Genomic DNA, 24,018 nt, shown 5'->3' on the forward strand with positions numbered 1-24,018 from the left:
CCTACCTCCTAGGCCACAGCCAGGGTTATGAAAAGGCTGCCAATTAAGTTGTGGTTTTGAGCTATAGACAAAATGTCCACTAGAGACTCTGATTCTTGCTTCCAAAGCACTTGCAACCCACTGTGTGTTTTAGGAAGAGAATATACTGGTTCTCAAATACATGCACTCTCGTCTCCTGACAAGGCTGTGATCAGAGAAAATGCTGCAAGGTTGCATCTTTTAATGAAGTCCGAGTCTATCATAATGAAATTTAAAAAAAAAAAAAAAAAAAAAGAGTATAGATTCATCAACAATAAGGATTTCAGGCGATTGTAAAACCATGTTCTTTATTTTTACATTGCAATCTTCAGGGCATGATTGTATCAAGAGCAACTTGCAAATCTATGTTACTGCCAGCAAAATTTTGATTTCCATTTGATAGGACAATTTGCAAACAGCAGTTTTCCACATTGTGCAAGTGCTTAACATTTGTAGGAACTACAAGAATTCAATGCTGATTCGATGCCCATTTACTGGGCAACGCAACACACTCTTGCTCAAGACAAGAAAAATCAGGGAAAAATCAGGGGCCAGGGGAGGCCATTCTATGAAGGAGCAGGACTTGGCAGTCCCTCAGCAAGGATCACAAACCAGGTGTTGCTGCTGCTGAAAAGAGGAAGGCACAGACTGGGTGCAGCAGGAAGGATTAAGCAGTTTGAGGAATTTTCCTTAGGAAAAAACAACATTTCACTCTCAGTGGAGCTCCTGAATCTTAAAAATTATGTTGAATGCTAAAGAACCAGAGAATTATTTACTCCTGAGCCTTTTGATCAAAAGCAAGAAGCTTGAAATTTAGCTTTAAAATAGTGTATGCTCTAAATATAGCAGCCAGATGACCTGACAGAGCTAAGATTCATGCTTCATGAGTTTGCAAACTGAACGAGTCAATCCAGTTCAGAGTATCACAGATTGCTGTATTTAGGGTGGTAGATACTATTTACAAACATATCTCCATACTCTTTGCTCTCTAATTATAGTTGGGGCACATACAATCATTTACTTTCTGTGAGCTCCTTTTGTACGCTACACCTCCAAAGTCAATGAAAGTAATTTTAAGAACCTGTTGATTGATTTATTGATCAAATAAGTTGACCAGTGCAGTAGACTAGAAATAACCAGACAGGCAAGTGATTTGATAAATATTCCTGAAGACTAGTCACTATAGGCACTGAAAGTCAGGGAAAAAGAAAGCCTTGAAGGCAGGTTCAGGCTTTTTTTAGAATCTACATTAACAGTTGGCCCTAAAACTTCATTCCTTGTGCAGGCCTGCTTGGTCAAGTGCACTCCCCAACCAAATGTTTCAGATAACTCTGTACAATCCAGTGTTAAGCTATCAAATTCAGCAGAAGCCATTGGCAGAAGTTCAGTTCCTATTACAAGAAACAATGTGAGAAGAAAGAGGAAAGGGGGGGGTGCGTGCGTTATACAAGAGTTTGTGGTGGGAAAGGGATACTTCTGTCTGACCAAGGCCATGGGACAGAAGAAACACAGGCGGAGACCATCGTCCACAGGAGGTTTCCAATGCTTGGGACAGTTTTCAGGTGATTCTGTGGTGGGACTTCACCTCAGCTTTCACCAAGCTCCAACACCAAGGAGCAGATTATGCCCTTGGCCAGCACTGAAAACCGTAAACCTCATCTATCAAATATTCACTGAGATGGCCTGGTTTTTTTCCTGTGGATTTAATTGTGATTTAATGAGGTTTTCAATGAAACGTGTTGGCAGCTTATCATAAAACTAAGCTGAACATAACTTGTACTCCTTTACACTGTCCGCTCGGTTGCGTGAAGAGCTGTCATCCAACTCAAGCAAGAGGCAAATTAGGATTCAACTCTGTTGCATAGGAGTGGTTTCCTAAGAGGCAGAGGACAGGCACGCTAACAGAGCAGGAAGCAAAGGAAAAAGCTTGCATTAGGACTATTATTAGTACAATGCTTTAGATAATCTTTTGGCACTGTGGTTTTGGGGAGTTTACATTTATCCCCAACACAATAAAGGAATTAAATGTCCAGGGATGTCAATAGCTTTTTCCACAAGCATAAAATTAAAGCACAAAAAACCCATTCAGGTGCAGGCAAAATAAATTAGCAAGATCAAATTCACAATCTCTTATAACCTCTCAGCATTCTGGAAAATAAATGCTGCACTTATCAAAACAACCTTTAAAATAAAAACCTTTAAAAGCTTATTTGTCTCACAATATTCTCCTTCCTGCCTGTCATATAATATATATATATTACATACATATAAAAAATCAAAAGAAAAATCCACTCAAAGAAACCAACACTCCAGCACTCCCTTTTCCATTTAGTGTTGGTTATACACCCACAGAGACCTTAAAAACATTTTAAAGGATCAAGCTTTCCTTCTCATTAGTACCACCATCGTATTGTTCTGAACTGTGGTCATATAACCTTTTGCACCTTTTCACTCTATTGAATCAATCTCCCCTGGCAACTTCTGGCGTGGCACTCCACTCCCCCTGCCTCCGGCTCTTCTTCCCTCACTAATTCTGTGTTCAGAACTGTGAAGCACAAAATTAGACGTTTCAAATTAAGCAAGGAGAGAGAACCTTATTAAATCAACATTAGCATCAGAGTGTCTTTTAAGGAGAAACTCAATTGCAAAATATGACTCGTCTCTGCAAAGCTCTTTACACTGGCAGAAATGAGACAGGCAGCAGCTGAAGTCGTCTTTCCCTGCTCCCACCCTCCTCTTCATGCTGGTCACAGCTCCTGAGCAGTACGGGCAGGAGCCTTTTCAGACCACAGCCCCAGAGGACGCAGAGCTTACCTTGAACTCACGAGCACTGGAATTGCCAAGTAAAAAGGACAAGGTCTATTAACATGATGTGGGGGGAAAATACACACACACACAAGAGCACACTCCCTTCTCCCAAGTTTTCCACAATGCTGGTTGCTCTCTTGAGTCACATTACAAGTTGCAGTCAATTCTTTACTTCTTAACAGCAAAGCAAAGAGCCATTTCAAGTTTTAGTTCTCATTCTTAGACCTCAACAGTCAAAATTACTGACATGATGTGACTACGATCAGCATATTCTGTTCCAAAACACCTTAATGTTTTGAATGTCAGCCTCTAGTTCCTGGCCAGATATGCTTAAACTCCCTTTCAAGATAAATCACTGGAGTATCATACCATTCCCCCTTGCTGGATAATTAGACATGCTGTTGAAGCCAGAAATCACCTCTGAGCCTGCACAGTCTTCAAACATGACTTTCCCTTGGCATTTCTTCAATAAGAGTTGATATTTGCACCTCGTGTTAACAGAATGAGCATACACACCTTACACCGTTGCGCAGCAGGCTATGTACTTGTCTGTTGGGTTGCCGCCTAAAACGGGGAGCGTCTCGGCAGTATCTCATGGGGAGAGTTTGTAATGTGTGCTGCTAAGGAGTCCTATGGAAACAAAGCCTGCTAGAACAATTTAAGTACAAAAAAAAAAATATGTATTTCAAAACTATTCCAATTAATTAAAATCAATGTTTAGAGTACCCATTTAGCTAAGGAATCCTATCCTGAGGGCAAGTGATATGAAACTGAAGCTCAGTTCCTAATGGCAAAACAAAGCTTTCAAAGCATTTCTGAGCAAAGCAGACACTACTCAACAGAAATGGAGGCTGAAGCTTTGGATTGCTCTGGTCCTACCACGCAATGGAAACTTCTGTATCAGCCAGACACTGCTGAAAACTCTGCATTTTGCAGACAGGTTTCTAAGTGCAGACTCTCCGTACCAATACAACAGCACTCTGAGAAGCCAGGGGTGCTTGGCAGTTCTGATACCTCTTCAGAGCTGTAATAGAAGTGACCGCTTCCTCACCTGACAGCCACGCATAGATGCCATTAACTAAGCACTACACAAAGTAGTTCCTACACCAGAGTTAAGACAAAGTGCAACAGGGAAACAGAGAGAAGGAAGAAGACAAAAATAACACCTACAAGAACTAGTGACAAAAAGCTAACTTGGTGGTTAAAGGGCTGTCTATTCCACATCCTTGTTTCATGCTTCATTTTCACCTCAAAGGGCAACAGTAGCAATAGGAGACTGCTTGGAGCCTTTCAAAATGAAAGTGTCCAAAGAAAATGAGCAATTTACCATTAAATTATAAAAGCTGAAAAAAGGGGAAAACAGAAAAGCCAGAATGAAGCACTGAACCTGCTTTCCTAGGGCTGCCCTTGATGCCTTTTCAGGATGGTAGGAAGTCTTTACCGAAATGTACATAACTGCCTACTACACGCCTTTCTTCCAGGAAAGGACAGCACTAAGCAAAAATTGAAAACATATTTTTTCCTATTGTCTGCTGCATCTAATTTTCTTCTAGCCTCTCCCTAGCAGTCTGATGCAGAACTAGAAGTGGCCTCCCATTGCCTGCAAGTCTCATCCCTTGCTTTTGTAGTGGGTATCAGATAGTGCCTTTAATTCAATGGGACAGTAACTGTAATGATGGATGTCCAAGCAGAATGATAATAATAGGGGTTTATGAAAAAATAATGATCAAAATGAATAAACTGATATCCCTAAATATGAATGCGTTAGTTCATGGGATGGGATATAATTCTCCTACAAGGCCCTCTTCTCTTGCACACAAAATACCAAGGATGTCAAAATGGAACAGTATCACTTCAGCCTAAAAAAAAGGCACTCTAATTTCAGAGTGTTCACCAGGTAGAGTCTGTTTTTCCACAAATACCAAGTAATTAGCTCTCATTCACACGCTCAACACTTCCAGCTCTTTAGTGCCTCCATTCCAAAAATTTTTCAGGAAACAGTCAACTTTTACCAGCCACACAAAATATACAAAACTAAAAGAATAAACATTGGAGACAACTTTTGTGCAACTTCTACCATCTAACTCTGTTTCTTAAAAATCTTAAGTCAGTTTGATAACTCAGCATATACCAACCCCACAAGCAAACAATGAAATGTGTGGGTACTTAAAGTCACTTACAGCTGAAAGTTTGGAAAAAGCTTTAAGAGAAACACAAAGTTTTAAAAACCCCAAAAGCATCGGGAGCAAAACAACCAGAGGGTTCTGAGGGGTTTTGTTTTCTAAAAACACACCATACCATTCACCTTCAAATATCTCAGGGAATATCAACACATCATGACAACACTTCTTGAGATAACTACTATGCCAAAAAAACTAAAGCACAAGCAAGATGCAATAATTTGTCCCGATTCATGCAGAAAATACTCGACAGGATCATGACTGATAAGAGAGACCCAAACCACAGAAGAAACCAAGATTTTCATCATCCATGTATTTGCACAGATTACAGAAAGGAAAACAGTCACAGTGTACTGATGCTTGCCTGTTAATATCCTTCCAAGATGGCACAATCAAAAAACTATCTCAAAAAATCTAAGTATAATGGAATGAAAGGTTACATGCATTTGAGCTCAGGAAGCAGCAGTCAATGGTGGAAAGCCACCCACCAAATCCAGGTAACTAATATTGCTTGCAGTGATTAACTCACTCTAGGTGTCAGCCTGCCACCTACTACTGTCAGTGTGGAAAATTCGATGTAAGCACTGAGAAGATTCTGAAGGAGGGAACAGAAACACTGAAAAAGAAGAGGCAAGACAGACACAAAACAACGCAGAGTCACAGCAGCCTTTCCTTTCAGTAGTAACTATTGGCTGAAGCACTTGGCCCTCTTCTGAGATCATCATTCAGTTTTTCAAGCAGCAAACTGGAAATTAATATTCATGGGTTCTATGACTGATATAATTGCAATTTAAAAAGGGCAATTAATCATTAGCCACACTGGCGGCTGACTTGCCATGCTCCTTTCTCTCCACACCTGCCAACAAACTCACAGGAGGCAAAAGCATCACGTGCCAGGAAGCACCATTCTTCCTCTTACCCCCAACCCCAGCCTTCACAGTGTACACAATGGGTTTCGTTACTGGTTTTGCTCCCACATGTGCCCCATCAGGATCATTCACCCACCCCTTCCCCCAACAGCTCCCCCACGATGCCCAACCAAACTCCCTTGCCATGTGGATGAGGAATGCTCTCTCCATGTTGTATCTCACTTGTGTCAGCCAGAGAGTTGAGGCAATGAGCTCCATCACCTCTGTTATGGAGTTCCTTGTCTCCCTGTTTTCCTTTGTATCTTTGCATGAACTAATATTTTTGAGAGTGACCTCTCATCCCATTCCTACTTGGAAAGTGTATTACAAAGGTGAGAGTACAGCTCCAGAGAAGCAATTAACATAGGCTCATGTAAACTTCAAACCTGGCAAGTAGTTTTTATAAGATGAATCAAAAAAGCCACTAAGGCAGAATTTACTTCCATGCTCTTATGGGAAGGTTTTCAACCATGCTTTAAACAAAACCAAAAACCCAAGCAACTGTTCTAGGTACTAGTTCTGCCACTTTAAAATCTTTCTATGTGAGCATCCACTGCCAGATGTGAAAGGTATTTCAAACAATATTAGAGAAGAGACTTGGAAATTTGTCAACGGCATTCAGGTCCCCAGAAAAAAAGAGTTCTGAGTCTAAATTACTGTGAGGTTGAGTATAGTTTATAACCTCCCATAGGAAGTACAATTCTTAATATAACTTCCTTTCCTAAGAGGAAGAAAGCCATCAAACTGACCACCATGTTATGCCAGTCTGCTTATCTAGAAAGTACATAAAACACTATGGTGATAAATACCATAGAAAATAAGTATGAGAGTGATGGAACAATTTAGAGCTCAGCAAGCTGTGAGGCCTTCAAGTGACATACTTAAGACTGTGTCCTTGGGCCAAAGAAAGTATACAACGTACTTCTAGGCCAAAGAAATCTTGCTCAAACAGGTGCCACTGCTGCCAGCCAAGTGCAGCAGATACGTAGGGACTGAGGATGCATGTTGTAACACAAAAGCTGTATAGTCCTCCCCTCCTCATTCCTGACAGTCAGCAACCAGAAATTGCCTTCATCATAACAATACAGGAAAAGAATTCAATGCTTTTGTATGTGAAAGAGAGTAATTTCAATCCTAAGAATTAAGTCAGGATGGAAGCTGGAACACAATTACATATTGCACGTCTTGGTCAGAGTTCCAAACAAAGGTATTTGGCAGAACATCTCTGCCAGCAGATAACACCAATAAATGGCCTCATTTCCATCTATTATAAGATAATAAACAGGCTTTACTTCCTCATACTGTCCTCATTTCTATCAGGTCCCTCTCAAGATTTGCTATCTTTTCGACACGTGCTCCATGTGTTCTTCATCCACAAACCTCAGTGCATCACTGCAAGTTAAATGAGGTGTCCACAACCCACTTCTCTCATCTTTGTGAAACTAGACAAGTGCAATTATGAGCCCCCTCCAGCTTTTTCCTCATTCAGATTTTGCAAGGTTTTAGAAATTTCTTAAAGAACATATTAATCCCAAAGAGACCTTCACCCTCTAACAACGCAAGTATCATGTTGCCCACATGCCCTCTGTTTGGATAGGACCAACCTGGTCGTCCATTAACAAAATCACTCCTTAAACAAGAGAGTGTGGTGTTAAGAAATAGCAGGTATTTCACTCAAGTAGGTATCTTCTCCCAACTTAGGAGTAAATACCCTGTAACTCAGTTGTATTTCCTCATAACGACTGGCTGGAACAAAGACTTTTACAGGGCTCTTCTGCACTCAAAGAGGGTGTTTACCAAAAACAGAGTTGGTAACAAAGCAGGAGGTGGAGGGGAGGAAGAAAAAAGATAAATACAAAGAATCTTTCTCAAACACAACCAGGGCTCCTGGGCTGCTGCCCAGGATCACGGATGTTTCATTTCTTACATTTCTTCAGAAGAAAAACAAATAATTGTGCTTCCAAATTTTCCTAACACCTGTAAGCTTAATGCCTCCAATCAGCACTTGCTCACATCTTTATCTTCAAGCCCATATTATGAAGTTTTGATAAGCTTTTTCCTTCCCAACGACTCTCACTCCACATGGATAAGAGCCACTAATAGAAGACGGAGACCAAAATCCTTGACTCCTTCTATTGCCTACATTTAGCAATCAGCAACTGCCTGAGTATTGTGTGAGACCCAAAGCACTGCCATGTATTACACACTTATCTCTGCAATACCACCCTGCACAAGTGACAACTTCCAGGCAGGGGGGAGGGGGAATTGTGCAGCTTTGCGATAATTAAAGCATAGACAAGTGTCACTGCTGTAGATAATTATGCATTAGCAGTGAAATTACTTAATGGAATGAAATAAACTCAGCCAAATGTTTTGTTTTAAAGGGAATTTAGGGTCTGCAAAAGGCACCCAACTGACAGCCCAGGAGAGCAAGAATGACAATCCTCCGTCATTCACAAAAACGATACGACACCGCAACAGCCTGGCAGGCTTCCACCTTCCACCCAGGCATGGCGGGGAGCAGAGGAGAAGCTAAAGAAAATTTCAGCCTCCTCGGTCACTCAGGCTCTGATCCGTCTGATGAGCGCCCACACAGGGACCAGTTAGTCACTAAGTAGAGAGGAAGAACTGACTGGCATCATTTCCTAAATAAAGATACGAGCTCTGACGAAATGGATTAATTCAACCCACAGATCTTCCATAGCCCACCCCCACAAGCAGCCACCAGGAAAAAAAAAATAAAAAAAAAATTCAACCCACATTTTTAATCAGCTTCAGTACAGACAAGACTCCAACCAACAGCAGAAGCAACAGGATAAGTAAGTACAGGGCCCACAGCAAAACCACCTCCTCCCAGCAAGCCCAGGAGGTCTTCCCCCATCCTCTCCTCTCGCCTCAGCAATTGGGCACCTACACACGCTCCCACCACTGCTCTCGCTGAGAAGGCTCTCAACAACGTCCTCCTGCTTGTTAAAACAAGGACTCTCAAGGTCAGTCAGAATTTATAAGGCAGCCATTTCATCTTTTGTGCTTCTCTGGCTACATTCCTTCCTAAAAGCTGCTGAACACTGGAGATTCTGCTGGGTCTGAAAGCCCTGCCAACACCAGGGCCAATTAGGAGTTTCAGGATGATGCATATTAAAGTTATTATGGGAGGCAGTTATGCAGCCAGAATAAATCTTAACTGAACCTTTAAGTGGTTTTTATAACTCTTGTTTCTCCTTCTTGAGAACAGATGAAAAGATACAAATCTCCTCCCTAAAAATCTGCAGGGATTCCAGCCGACCACCAACTTCTCCCTCAAGAGAAGATTCTGCCCTCAAAGCAGTAATTCATTTCGTCCAAGGCCAGCTAGATCATCTTTACGTTTTAAACTCCAAATCACTCAAATCAGTCAGAAACTCACAATATCAGTGAAGACTGACCTGAGATACTGCCTTTACAAAAGCACTGCATATACATCTCAAAACTTCTGCTGAAACTCCAGTGGTTTTTCTTAGACAGCGTACATACATGCAGGTAGTCAAAGGGTCACAGATGTTACAGTCAATTTTTACAGATCAGGTTTTGTAGGTGGTATCTAATTAGAAGGCTAGGAGGTAGGTCAAAACAGTGAATCCTAAAGAGGATCTGAGGAACCAAAGCAGCAACATCAGTTTTGATAGCGAGCATGAGATGCCATTAGGACAGCATCTGCCGCTCTCCTCCCACCACTTCCAAAACCAAGATGTACTACTAGAAATCAACTAGAGAGCTGAAGACCAAAGAGAAGTCTGAGGTGGCTGAGAACATACCTCATCATTTGTGTGGAAACCTGCGCTGTCTTCACGACAGCCTTCTCCTCCCCTCCACAGCCTGAATACACAGCAGGTTCACAAGCTGCTAGATCCATGTATCTAAGCACGAAAGCAAGCCCCAGAAAGCACAGTGAGAAAATGAAAGACAGAAGCAGGCCGATTCAACATACATCTCCAGTTTGGAAATTATGTCGGTACATAGTGGCCTCACAACTCTAAATGATGTATTTGTATAGAACCCAATGAACTTCAAATACTTAGGGTGAGCTCATCCTGCAAAATATTATGGTAACTCCTGGAGAAGGTAGATTCAGAATGAAAACAAATAAAAACTTTGAGACATTTCATTGGTATGCAAGCAATTTGAGGGCTCAGCAGCTCCCCATCTGCCCCTGGAAAGTCTTCATGGGTGTCCCTTCACTGCCACCTTCAGGAAATGCTCACAGCTGCTTTGAAAGTGCTCTCCACACAGCAGGAAAAAAGTATGAACTCAGCAAAGGTATCGTCACTGGCATGCAACCGAGACGCACATTAAAAATCTTTAGTTCCAAAAGAAGAGTACTACAGCTAAAAACCACATCCCAAAGAACTGAGGAGCAGAGCACAGTCTGCAAGACCAATACACAGAGCGGCTGCCGGGCTGTGCAGTGGGTTTGACCCCAAATAAGTTACATAATTCATCCCCCAGGTTCTGCATGAGGCAGGTAATAGATTTTTCCCAGATCCTAAATTCAAAGGGGTATTAATGATGATATGCTGTTTATGGATTGTTTATTAGACTCTATTTGCACCACCATATTCTAAAGGCTCACTTGAAAAGCCAACAAATTCCCTCCCTCAAAAATAATTTAAAAAAATAAGCAAATCAAAACTGCTTTGCTAATGAAAGCAGAAAGTTTCATAAGAATTCAGAGTCAGTGCTGAAGCGAAAAAAATGCACAGGTCAAAAAAGACATTCTAATATCACTTATTTATTTACACACATATGTGCACAAGATGTACCTTAAGCCTCTGGACAGAATATTGACATTACCAGTAGATGACATGAATTATCAAGCAGGAAACTTACTTCCAAATCAGTCTGCATCATAGCTCTTAAAATAGGCAAATGACTTGCTGAACTGTACAGCAAAGCCTAACTAAGCTCAACAGCAACATCTGCTGGCCAATGAGCAACAGTAGGAAATCAGACTCATTATACGGACATTTATTACTCACTCTTACAAAGATGTGAATTTTTACTGCAGTTTAAGAATGCCCAGTAAGTAATATTTCTTGTGCATAAATTGGATGTAACTTCTAAACATGTGTGCACACAAGGAAAAATTTTGCCTGCACTTGCACACGCACGTAGTCAGAAAAACCTGTCATCTACCATTAGCTGCCCACCGAGACACTTGGCAGCAAAACACTGAAATTAAGAAGGGTTAAAATTCAGGTTAGTGAGACTATGCTGGAGGAAATCTCTTCTGTCCAGCCACTTCAATCCCATCTGAAGAACACCCGCAGTACCCCTTGAAGTACTTTCTTTCCTAAAACAGCAGCCTCCATGTGCAAGGTCTGAGGCAGTGAAGTATTGTCAACCACACTAGTCCCCATCTATGCGGAGAACGGCAGCCAAGACCATTAGAGCTCCTTTCCCTCCAGGTGCCTTAACACATTCCTTATTAACCTTAGAAAATAAGCCTGCTATGGCAGAATGACATTATTGGAGCAGGAGCACGGCTAATGGTCACCACTTAATTCGGGCACAAACTGATACTCTAGCTAGATTAACTACAATGAAAACTCTTATTTTTACTCCAGATGCATAAAATTCTATGAACTACTTCTAAACCGTTCTAAAGAAAAGAAAATGCAAGTGGCTGGCAACAGCTTCAAGATTGCATTTAGACCTTCATCATGATCTGGAACAAGGACAGGGTGACCCAAGAGCTGGCTTCTGAACAGCCATCAGATGGGGAAAGGTGTTAACGCATCCCACTTCTGTTACCAGTAAAGGAACAGTGTCAAATTCTTACTTGACCACAGAGAACCACCTCTTTTTGCAGGTCGCTGTATAACAAGAAATCACAGACAAGTAGGTTTTTAATAGAACTGTATGATAACCTTCAGTAGCACAAAGCTTAGAAAAATTACACTGCAAAAAGCTTGAGCCTTGAACAGGAAAAGGCACCCTGGCTGGGAGGGGGGGTGGGGGGGAAGGGAGGAACTTTTTAAATAGTAGAAAACTATAGGCTGGACTGACATTCGTTATCTTTAAAATTTTTGTTTGCTCTTCAGTTTAAAGCTCTCATGCTTTTTCAAGTTTTGTACTTGAAACAAAATTCTTTTACCTTGAAAAATTAGGGAAGAGGATTTAAGAAGCGTGCAAGTTTGTGTGCAACTGACAGAAGTTTTTGTTGTAGTATTTTTGGGGGAGGTTGTTTGTTTGGGGTTTTTAAGGGTGCTGTTTTGTTTTGTGATAGTTTGTTGTTTGTCTTTTGTTGGTTCCTTATTTTAAACATACCCTTACTCCTAATCCCCCCTTTTCCATATTTAGCTGTTAGACTAGGAGAGCACATCATATAAAAATACAAAAATGACTGATCGCTCAGGTCCTCAGCTGGGAAGAGAACAGCTTTTGTAAGGAACCATTTGTGTATTGGAAGTTTGGAAGCTACAGAGGGGAGTCACAGTTTCAGCTCGACGGTGCCAATTACAGCTATAGCAAGATGAATACTGAGGAACAAACCCATTCTGCTCAGGGGCTGGAGAGAAGGGAAAAGGAGAGAGAACAGATATGAGCCTATGTGTTTAGAAAAAAAAAGGGGGGGGCTTGAAGTCATCTGCTAGACAGTGAACGACTTTTTCCATGGCAAAAGCATTAGGCTGAAGATCTAGTGAATATACGCGGCAAGCTCTCAGTCCTAATTAGAAGAGCACTGGTTATTTAACAAATGTATCCTTAGCCTAATGTACTATTCAAGTAGGTATTAAACTATGAAGCTTTTTTCTTTTGGACAGTAATTATACATAGCCCTGCTCTATCTGTCTGCTTGATCAATTTTTACTCTCGACTCTTACTACATCATCCTTCAAGTTTGCCCATTATCACAAAGTCTTCGAGGCTAAAAAGGCTCCAAACCCCCAATGTAACACACAGACAGGAAAAAGAAAGCCAGCTAACTCTCTAATTCCTTCCCTCCCTCATAAGCTTGCAGGTGTTCTATTTTCATTGTCTAAAAAGATCAAACAGAAAGTCATCAGCTCATTTCCTCTCCCTTAGTACAGTCCCTTTTAAGAAGCTACTTTCCATCACGTTTTACTCTGTACTCATAAATAATATAGATAATTGCAGATGGTCATAACAAACAAGCAGAGAAAGTATACCTATATAGTACAAAGGAAACAACAAAAATTCTGATGTGCTCCAAAAGCAGAAGGAATTCCTGGCAAATAGCAGCAGTTGCATCCAGGTCATTTTTTTAGTTGATGTAAGGCAATCATAGAGCCAAAAATAATACAGGGACAGACTTTAGACAAAGCTAAACAAGGGTGCTGGCAGCTCACTTCCCTCTGAAGCATGTATTTCCTACCTCTCCCCACATGCAATACATAAAAATTTGCATTAGGAAAAGAGGAATACTGCTCATGGAAAGATAGGTTTAAAACTGCTGAAACTCCAAAATATGCAAGCAGCATGCAATTAGGAAGATATTATGCTGACTGTAGTAAGAAACTGTAAGAGAGTCCACCCAGCTGCCCAAGAGTTAACATTATGCATTTCTCATCAAAACCTCTTCCAAGAGGTTAAGCACACAATAGACTATCTAAAGCACAGCTAGAAAGGCTGCTTGAAATTCCACACATGTGCCTCAGCAATGTATTTCTATTAATGTCCAGTGTGTGTCAGCGTGAAGATAAGGTACCAACATCATGTCCAACCAGCCAGCTAGAGAATGGGACGCCGTGTAAAACATTGTCTGATGCTTAGAATCCCGGAGAACAGTGGCGTTTGCAATCTCACCCGCTGCACACGTGCCTGATAACACCACCAACAAGGAGAGGCGGCAGAAGCAAACTGTCCTGCAGTTTTGGGAAAGTAAAAAGACAGAGAAAAAGGGAGGGAGAGGGAAGCAAACAAGAATGGAAATAAACTTTGTCAGCAAATAGAAGCAGGTTTGAGGATGCCCAACTGTAGCAGAGGGTATAAACAAACTGGAAAAAGCTTCAGTGACATTTACTCTTCGTATCAGCTTGTTTTAACTTTTATTTAAGTTGAGAAATAAAGAAGTAACATCAGTGCTTATTTTGATTTCTCCCATCATACCATGTAGACTCAGTTTCATCTTCTAGTACGATCCAACAAAGCTATTTGTATTGGGAGACTTGTGGAAGACATTGTATTTGAGGAAACGTGATCTTGAACAGCACACGTCCACTCTGTTGGGCCTGGTACTCGGGGCTTGAGAAGCCCATACGTTACCATGAGCAGCTGCTGTATGGGAGCCCGCTGGAATATCCCATGCCGGTCTGTGCAGTGCACTGATGGGTGTTATCACACAGATAACATTCCAGCCCATCAGGAAACTTCCTATTAGGTGAACAGCTTGCTAATATAATCTGTAACTTACCTATCTTTGAGAAAGGCAAACTGTATGTGGATGAAGGGGTGGGATGTAGTGATCCTGACCAGGAGACCGCTGTGCATTGAGGAGGGGGTGATCCACAGATCCCTGAGCAGGCGCAGGCCTGCACTGTGCTGTACGTACAGATACAGCGTGGCCTTCAGGCCTGTCTTGTGCTGCACAGATTCCTCGGCATGGTAACAGAGGAGCCGGCAGGCAGCTGCCCTTCGGTACTGGCCCCTGCAGGACCTTGCCTTTATCTAAAAGAGCAGCAAGATGTTCTCAGGTGAACATCCTTTACAAACAGAGTTGTTCTCTTGTAAGAATGTAATTGCCCAAATGACCAAAAAGGAGGAACCTCTCTCCATCTGCAGAGCATGCCATGGGAAATTCCATCCCGGGTCTGTCCAATGCTGCATGAAAGCATGGCTCCCAGCATCTGAAAGGATGTGAGATTTCTATTCTTTCTATTCTATCTTATTAAAACAGCTATTTTATTAAGCCACTTGTCAGCCTTTCTTATTGAGACCCAGAAAGAACCCTGCACTGTGTCTCGCTCACACCACCCCGCAGTACACAACACTATACCCATCTCAGGTACCTTCTTTACCACCCCTCTGTTGCTAACGAGGATCACATCAAGACATACATGTTAAGGCTCCAAGGAAAGGTGGCAGAAGCACCAAGGCCAGTTTTCACGGCATTTAGGGAATATGACAGAAATTGCATCCAGTAGCAGGTCACCTACCTCACGTCCCCATCATCTGAGAGCAAATCAAAGTGTTCCATTCAGTTCAAACTTATTTCCTAGCTATTATATTAGCCCTTTAAATTCATAATCTTGCGCTCTCTTTAAGTAACACTTTCCAGACAGAAACATCAAGAAAATTTTCAGTGATCAAGGATCATTGATTCAAGATTCAAACACTGTCATTTTTTAGGTAGAATACAGTGAATACTGGAAAGCTATCACCAAATACTGAGTTAGATATATGTAATATCCCAAATACTCAAGACACAGACAAGCAAAATCATAATCCAAAAATAAAGTTTAACTAAGCTAGGGGAACTACATTCTTATAACACCCTCAGCCTTTATACCGATGACAATCTCTTACCACAAACCATACTACATTTGACTAATACTGGCTCGTAGGAAAGGAAAGCCTACTGAATCTCTGTTGAACCAAATCTCTGTTGCTTATGCCACTCAAATTAGCTGCAAAATTAGAACAGAGTTCTACTACTCCACAGTAGTCTGGCAGTAAAAAAAATAAATAAAGCAGTACTAGCTTTGCTGGACCATTCATGGAAAAATGTCAACATATTATTCTCTTATTTCTTTATGAATTGAATATTTTACAGTTATAGATAGGGGAAAAGGAAGGCTAATCTTATATTTTGCTTCTTAAACGATGCAATGGCTTTACGGTAACCCCAAGTCAGAACAAACGAATCTGGAAGAAGTTTCTGTGGAGTATATGAACTTGGTAGACAAAAAAAAGAAGTATGAAATATGGGCATAGGACAATTGAAGGCAAGACAGGTGAAGTAGGCAACACCACAGACAACTTCAATTTGTTGCAGCTGTAGGATTTAAAACGAGGCCAACCTTATGATAAGGTCCGTTAGCCCAAGAGACTACAAAAACGAGAAGTTCAAACGACCATCAGCTGCTGAAATCTGCAAAAACTCTCCAAACACAAATTAACCTTCAGTCAGGAGATAAAAGACTAGCTGCAGAAATTGGAAGCTGTTAAAAAAACGCTATAAATGTCTGACAAATCATAGCAGCAGTAGCAGGGAAAATAAGGAGTACATACACAGCATCTTACCCTTAGCCAGATAACAGCTTTGCCTTCCCTCAAGAGAAGATGGAGAAAGAGGAGGCTTTCTTTTGCTTTGGCTTTCTTTTTACTTTCTGGGTTCACTGTAGTACACATTCTCCAAAATTGCTTTAGTTAAATTTAGACCTCAGTGATGCTCCAGAGACCGGAAGTTATTACCTTGCTGGAGACAGAAGACATGTAGATCCTCACCATGCCAAGCTTAAATTTAACACAAACCTTTCCAAAGTCCATCATTTAATACTGAAAAATTACTTTCTATAGAGATCCCTTAAACGCGTAATGGTTTCATAAAAAGAAGTAATTCATTCACTGCAGAAATGCACCCACTTCTGTAGTAGAAGGTAGCAGCCAAAGAGGAACCCAACTGTGGGGGGAAAAGTAGAGATGTTCTAGACAGAGACTACAGAATAACAGACCACTAACTTTAAAGACTCCACATACTAATACATTTTCTTCAAAGGAAAGTCTAGAAAAGTATCTCTTAGCTCAGACAGCAAGAATGAGAGGGATAGAAGGAACAAGGTCTGAAGCTACTCGGCCTAGCTATTTAAATCCCCCTATCAATACCTTAAAACATTTTGTAATAAATCATTAAGGCTTAAACCAAAAAACACTTCTTTCCATTTGTATCAACACCTTTAAAAAGCAGCTTTATTCAATTAGTGAAAGCAATCGAAACCAACTGCAATGCAACTTCTAGCCAAAGATAACAGCACTCCTGCTAACCACGTGAGAGTTCCCTAGCTGGTTTTGCACGCGCCGAGGGTGGGTACGTGAGCATTAGACACGCAGGATGCAAACGCTCTGCAAACAGCCAACCTGCAGGGAACAACGCTCACCAGGAGGTACAGCCCCCACAACTGGCGGCACCCACACTACATGTGAGAATTAATGTTCTACTAACTAAATGCACCAGTCATTTTCTAAAGAAAACATAAAAATTAATCTGAAAAGAAAAAAAAAAGAGGTGTCATTCCTTTAGTAAAGACATGTAGATACTTGTTGCTAATCACTGTAACATCAATGAAAATTAAACTTGGAGAAAAATAACTGAGTGAGCTTTTTTCCTCATTGTGCACTATTATTTAAAACAAGCCTCCATACTTTCTGATTTAAATCAATGTTTTCCGTTTCATCCACAAAAAACTTCAATCAAGAAGCATTTACAGAAATTAAACAACACTAAACCCCAATATTTGCATTAGCAATGCCTCCTCCCAGAACCAACCTGCTTATCACAGAATCACAGAATGTTTTGGGTTGGAAGGGACCCCTAGAGGTCATCTAGTCCAACCCCCCTGCAGTGAGCAGGGACACCGCTAAGCAGATCAGGTTGCTCAGAGCCCCGTCCAGCCTGGGCTTGAATGTTTCCAGGGATGGGGCCTCCACTACCTCCCTGGGCAACCTGTTCCAGTGTTTTACCACCCTCATTGTAAAGAATTTCTTCCTTATATCCAGTCTAAACATACCCTGGTTTAGCTTAAAGCCATTACCCCTTGTCCTGACACAGCTGGCCCTACTAAAAAGATTTTCCCCATCTTTCCTATAGGCCCCCTTTAGGTACTGAAAGGCCGCAATCAGGTCTTCCTGCAGCCTTCTCTTCTCCAGGCTGAACAAGCCCAACTCTCTCAGCCTGTGACTTACTAGATACAGGCTTGTAACTTTAGAAAGAGAGGAGGTTTAGCTCCATTTTAGCTGCAAACAGGACCAACAAAACTGGCCCTGGTGTGAGCAGTATCCAAACCATAATGCAAAGCTCAGAGACAATACCTTCCATTACATCAACTCAAATAAATAGGGAAGAAAAAAATGACAAGTTTTGACGATAGAGGCCTGACCTCAAAAACAGCAGTCTCACTTCGCTGATGGCCCCACACCATCACAGTTTCAGCAAACACCACGCTACTGCTGGACCTCAGCCAGTCACTCCAGCTTGCCACAATGATATGAGATTACGCACAACAAAACCCCAGTCTAATCTACAGATGCTTACCTATCGTTAATCAGCCAGGATGAAGCTGATCCCCAGCTTATCACAAAGTAAATGAAAGCCTTAACAAAACTAAATCATGTTCAGGTTCCTAAAACCATCTTCAGTACCAGCTCAGCTGCATCTACAGCTGATACTGCTCAACAACAGCGGGCAATTCACAAGAAAAATGTGAGCAAGATTGGCTTGAAACTTCATCAATGACCAGAAATCTAAAGAAAATTTCCCCATGAATGAGCCAACTGGATCATTCTTCCACCCATACAGGGTACGAAAAAAAACCACTAGTCCACCTGATCACTCCCATACAACCACCAAAATTTTCCTCCATTGTAGCGATCTACAAATGGCCTGTTTATGCTGCTTTCAGCAATTTTAAACAATTTAACTTACACATTCTTTGAACTGGAGAAGAAAAAAATACCAGTTAAAATATCAGCAAACAACATACACTAAACCAAGGGTGGAAGCATCCAAAGTATGCCACAGGCAAAGCCCAGGAGTTCAGAATCCCACATTCACAAGATGACTCCAGTATCAAAACCCACTGCCCTGATCAAAGGCATTCCCGGTCACGCATTCTTCCTTCAGCCCTTCTCTCCTGAATCAACAAGAGAAGATAAGAGGCTCTGAAGAGCAAAGAGATTATTTCTGGGCAAGAAATCATCTTAAAAGAATCCAAAGCCTATGACCAATTATAATCTGCTGTTGGAGCAACCAGAGATGGGACAAACCTTAAATCCTCATATTTCCTCCCACACTCATATTCTGGGCCACGCTAATCACAACAGTACAATGCTAGTCACCGGAAAGCAAAGGTTCCTATCCAGCAAGCCAGTGAGCAAGGTACAACTAGAAACACTGGCAGTGGTAAGCAGTCCATCACTGACAGCCAGAGAAACACTTTCCCAGCAATTTAGGAATTCTGTGTCCAGTCTGTTTTCACGCAGCAACCAGTGCCCATCAGTCTTGTCTGAAAAAGCTAATTATGGTGCAGAGTTTGTCCTACCATCACCCCATTTCTGAATTCATTCTTTCAAGGTGGGAAGGAAGAAGACTTTTGGTCAATAACTCCAACAAAGCCATTATGCTAGGGGTATTAAATGGGGAGATAAGAACTTCAGGGCTTTGCACAAATCATATTAGTTCAATTCTCAAATCCGGGTAATGCTTCTTTTCAAAGTATTAATTTCATTTATTCTACTTGCTCTCCCTCTGTCCTGATAACACAGGCACACATGGCCCCTAAATGAGATCCTCCTATTTTATAAGTTATAATCCTCCCTTTCTAGAGTAGTAATGAGATGTCTTCGCTTAATCGCGTTTATTTCCCGCCCCCCCTCTGCTTCTGCTTTTCTCCATCCCCGTTCCACATTGATTTGTTTCAAAGGTTTCAGCAAAAACCATCAGGCAGGGAGTCACTGGCTCCAAGAGGCTCGTGATGCATATGCTGCACATGCTGCACAGCCTTAGGAGATTATAAAAGCAAAAAGGAGAAAAAAGAGCAGCTTTGCTTGCAAAGTTTCTTTTGCTGGTAAGAAGGAGAAAAAAAGAAAGGCAAAAGAACTGAGAAGTTGAGAGAAGAGGTTTTGATTAACTGGAATAAAAAAGGAAAGATTGCTGTTATAGGGGAAAGGTGAGACTATTCACAACACAGTAAAGCAATTAAATAACTTGACTATGACAAGTTTAGAAGTTCCTCATGCTAGAAATAAAAAAGGATTTAAAGATAGCTGTATTAATTCTTGGATATTTCACATGAGACTTAAGGCATGCTACAAGCATTAGTTAAACACCCTAGGCCCTGCTGTGAAGTACTGTACATATAATCCTTGTTGTATTGTAAGTACCCACAGCATTAAATTATTCAGAGAGTCCAGTCAGCACCACGATCCCGCAGTGCTGTACAAACAAACAAAACATTTTATCTCCAATACAAATTGGTGAGAGTTCTTCTGCAGCAGCTTAGCAGACTACTTCCATCTGAGCCAGTCCCACATGGTTAATCAAAAGCTATAGTCACTCAAAGAGGGAAGTGAATGCTGCAGTGTTTCTACTTACAGAGCTGTTTTGCTTCTTCAACTAAAACTTTAAGGAGTTTTAGCTTCTAGATACCTTAGGTTCTCAGTAAGTACCTTGTTCAAAGTTGTAAAAAAAAAAAAAAAAAGAAAGATCAAGACGAAAATGTAAACAGGACCCAAGAACTTAACTCTAAATCCCTCTTGCAACCAGTTCACTGCTTCAAGAAAAAAAAAAAAAAAAAAAAAAAAACCCACATCAGTAAGTTTTAATCTGCACCCTACTGCATAAATGATGAAGTGACTGGCCCCAGAAGCTGACAGCAAGTTTCTTATCAAAGGTTAGCTGTAGTCCACTCTCCCTTCAGCACTGTGCATTATAGAACAAGACTGAGTAAGTGCTTCACAGCAACAGCACCGATAATAAAAGTCAGTGAATGAAAATCATAAAGAACAGATTAAATGACGAGTGACGTTCAGCACAATCAAAATGAAATAATTTCAAAATACATCTATCTTATTTGGATTTATGGTCTACAAGTGGTAAAGTTAAAGGAGAATGTTGCAGCACTACTGGAGACAACTGTACAACAGAAGGCTACTAATCCCCAAACTATTGATATGTTAAGGGCAAAGGGCAGCTCAAGATCTTACTGCAAATGTTAAAAAAAAATAAGTAAAACAAGCCTTCCTAATTATATGTGGCATGATTTTCAATTTTTACTAAATTAAGTGCTGCTAGAAGCAAATTATTTATTTGTTATTTCTTTCATGGGAGTTGCCCCATTTTTCTCTGGCTTCCCTAGTAGGTTACAACAACAGCCACAACCCTATAAATTGTTCCCTTATAAATTTAAGCAGATAATTTCCAGTGCCATCTGCACTTGGACTACCACTAGGTACCTAGAGTTCCACTACTATCTTCTACCTGAAAGAGAAAACTGACACAGAAGAGATGAAAGAGCAGCTCACACCCACAATTTGCCTCATATGCTAGGGCTAAAAAGCACCAGAGCGAACAAGAAACATTCAAGCCCTATTCCAAATAAATGAAGAAAACAATACTGGAAGACAAAGGACAAATAGATTTGAGTAGGATTGAGACAATACAATAAGGTAACTATGCCCAAAAGAAAACTGTAGCTGAGATAAAGCAAGTCTGATAAGGATCCCAATAATTTAAAAGGCTGGCAAAAACAGTTCCTGCTTAGGAAGACACCTAGAAATCAACAGACAATAGCTTTGACCTCATCTTTGCAAGAACAGGCTAGACTATTCCATTTTTAAGGATCTTAAATTTATGACTGATCAAGAGATAGTTAAAGAGCAATGAAATTTAACAGTTTCTCTTTCTTGCACCACGTTCTGGGCTAACACTCCATGGCCACTATTTATTTTTTATGGGTTACACAAGGAGAGCCTGATCAGATTTCTGCAGAGCATCAAGTATGCAATACCTGGGTATGTGACACTATAGGATTAAAAGCTAATTCAGATAATAGAAGAGCTTTTGTATGTTAGAGGTCAGGTCCCAACTCATTTTAGAGGTGCCCTCATTACACTTCACACATATTGCTGAGTCTGCTAGTCACGTTTCTCCAGGATTCCTCTGCGCCTCACTGCAGCAGGGCAGAGCTCTACTTCTGAGCTGGACCACATCTTTAGATTGGACAATAAGTCCACTAGCTTTTTTCCCACCCTCCTTGCAGAAGTCCATTAATGGCATTCTGAAAGAGAATACTCTCTTTTCTAGAAGAAAGAGAGTTAATGCTGCATCTGCTGACCCATATGTCCTACGCAGAGGAATGGCAGTCACCTGCCTCAGACATCACTATTCTAAAGCTCAGCAATCATGCAACTTCCCATGGCTTGGGTACAGTCTGCCAAGAGGAAATTTCCTATGACACAGCAGCCATTCACAAGCTATATCCAGGAGAGCAATCTCAGAGACCTACCAATCCAACGACGTGCCAACATTACCACGGAGTCAAAATGCACAAATGGGTCCAAAAACACAAACGGACATATTCATGGACACAATTTCATCAACGACTGCTAAGCACCAGGGTGAAAATACCTCTTATCAAAGAAGCCTCTAAGCCCCAGAAAGGCAGAAGTTGCAAGGGTGTACAGGTGGGAAGCACTGCCATACACCTCATGCTCTCTGTGAGCAGATGCTGTGGATCACTATCAGACATGGGCTATAGCTAGAAGGACCTTCTGTCTGAACCACTACGGCCATTCTTATAAAAATTTTATTATTCAGCCCCCTAAAATACCTTCATATTATAACTCAGAATGCTTCACAGCCAAACCATGTGCCTGGGTAAGCCATGCCTATTAGCATTCAACATGTAGAAAAAACATGCTCATAGAACAGTTCTTCAGTTAAATCACGGGCATGCAACAGATCCATAGGATGGAAGAAACACAATAAAGGCCTGTCACCATCCAAGCCTGTTGTCTCCCTAAGCCATTCGCTCAGTACGTACCAGGCAATGAGAATTACTCTTAGTCTAGTTGTCTCAATAAACCATTTCAACATCACAGCCTAAAAGAACAAGCAATTTGAGCTCACTGTGGCAGGCATAGTCCCACCTCACTGTCACACCCCGACACCTCGTACCACTGCAGGTTAGGAAAAAGTGGCAGTTCCAGTAAGACTCTGTATTGTTTACAGGCAGTACACCATTGCCATAGTAATGACAGCATTTAAAAGAAAACAATATAAAACAGTACCATGTGAATATTAAGCACAAGGACAACCCCTGTCTACTGCAGTGATATAAGCCTTCTGCTCTACTCAATCTCATCTCACTGTACTTCTGCCTTCATCACTGCTCTTTTCAGCCCTGGTATGACAACAGCCCAACGAGTTATCTGAGCAACACCAAGGTGCCTGACTAATAGTAAAGGCTGTAGCAAGAAGTCCCCCAAAATAAGTCTGCCTACTGGGCAAGAACAGATTGGTTTGGGAATCAGTGGTGTGTACAAAAGGGGTTTATGTTTCCTGGTCCCTAAACATCGATCTTAAGCCTTCTTCAAAATGTTACAATACTTGACAGTTTTATAACAGTTCTTCTGTCACAAGCATCCTAAAAGACTCAAACAACAGAACTCATTGTTTCTTTTTATTAATTTTGGTATTTGCAGTTATACTCTAGAAAAACAGAGCAGAGTTTCAGGATAGATCAGGTCAGCAGAATCTGATCCTGTATATTGAAACATTCATTTCATATACTTGATAGTTTAAGAGAGTTCTCTCTAGCTCAGACAACAACCCCATATACATACACCATGCTGACCTGTCCCAGGTAAAGCTGTCCTCAGCACTGTCATTGCTTACACCTTTCCCACAAGCTTGGCCTTAGCATCACCGCATGACATGCTGCAAGTGTAGCTTGCCAGCTACATTGTAAGCCAAACGCAAGTGATGAGTGCTTCAACCTAAATTAAAGTTTCTAAGCTCATCACACAAGTGACAGTTAATGAATCCCCTCGAGCAGAGAGATTTTAGCCTGTCCTGTATGGAAACATACTGGAGTTTTTTCTTACTCACCATCTGGGCCACTCTCTGCCTCTCTTCGTTAGCGTCGTTCCTTTCCCGCTGAAGGGCAGTATTCAAGGCCTCGCTGGCTGCTTCCCTTTCTCTTTTGGCCAGCCGGAGCAACTCCTCTTGGACCAGTGCCTGTTCTCGCTCATACCTGTATGAGTGCCAAAGGCAAACAGAGAGAAGGTGATCAGCAGACTTCTGGCAACAGGGTCATGGCTTAGCATGGACTATCCTGGCCTAGAGGCAGAACACAAATCCATGATCTATCTGACACCAAGTCTGCTCA

General features: G+C 41.3%; 1 protein-coding gene across 7 annotated transcripts in view; it reads right to left on the reverse strand.

Annotated features, from left to right (window-relative positions):
* Nucleotides 1-24,018, reverse strand: part of CHCHD6 (coiled-coil-helix-coiled-coil-helix domain containing 6) — a 115,305-nt gene that overhangs the window by 87,124 nt on the left and 4,163 nt on the right. For all 7 annotated transcript variants that reach the window (XM_035894825.1, XM_009639309.2, XM_035894829.1 and 4 more), the window contains exon 4: nucleotides 23,739-23,883. In XM_035894825.1, coding sequence (XP_035750718.1) covers nucleotides 23,739-23,883 — 145 coding nt within the window. The remainder of the gene's footprint in view (nucleotides 1-23,738; nucleotides 23,884-24,018) is intronic.

The sequence above is a fragment of the Egretta garzetta genome, unplaced genomic scaffold, assembly GCF_000687185.1.
Source record: "Egretta garzetta isolate BGI_Z169 unplaced genomic scaffold, ASM68718v1 scaffold215, whole genome shotgun sequence".
NCBI lineage: Eukaryota > Metazoa > Chordata > Aves > Pelecaniformes > Ardeidae > Egretta > Egretta garzetta.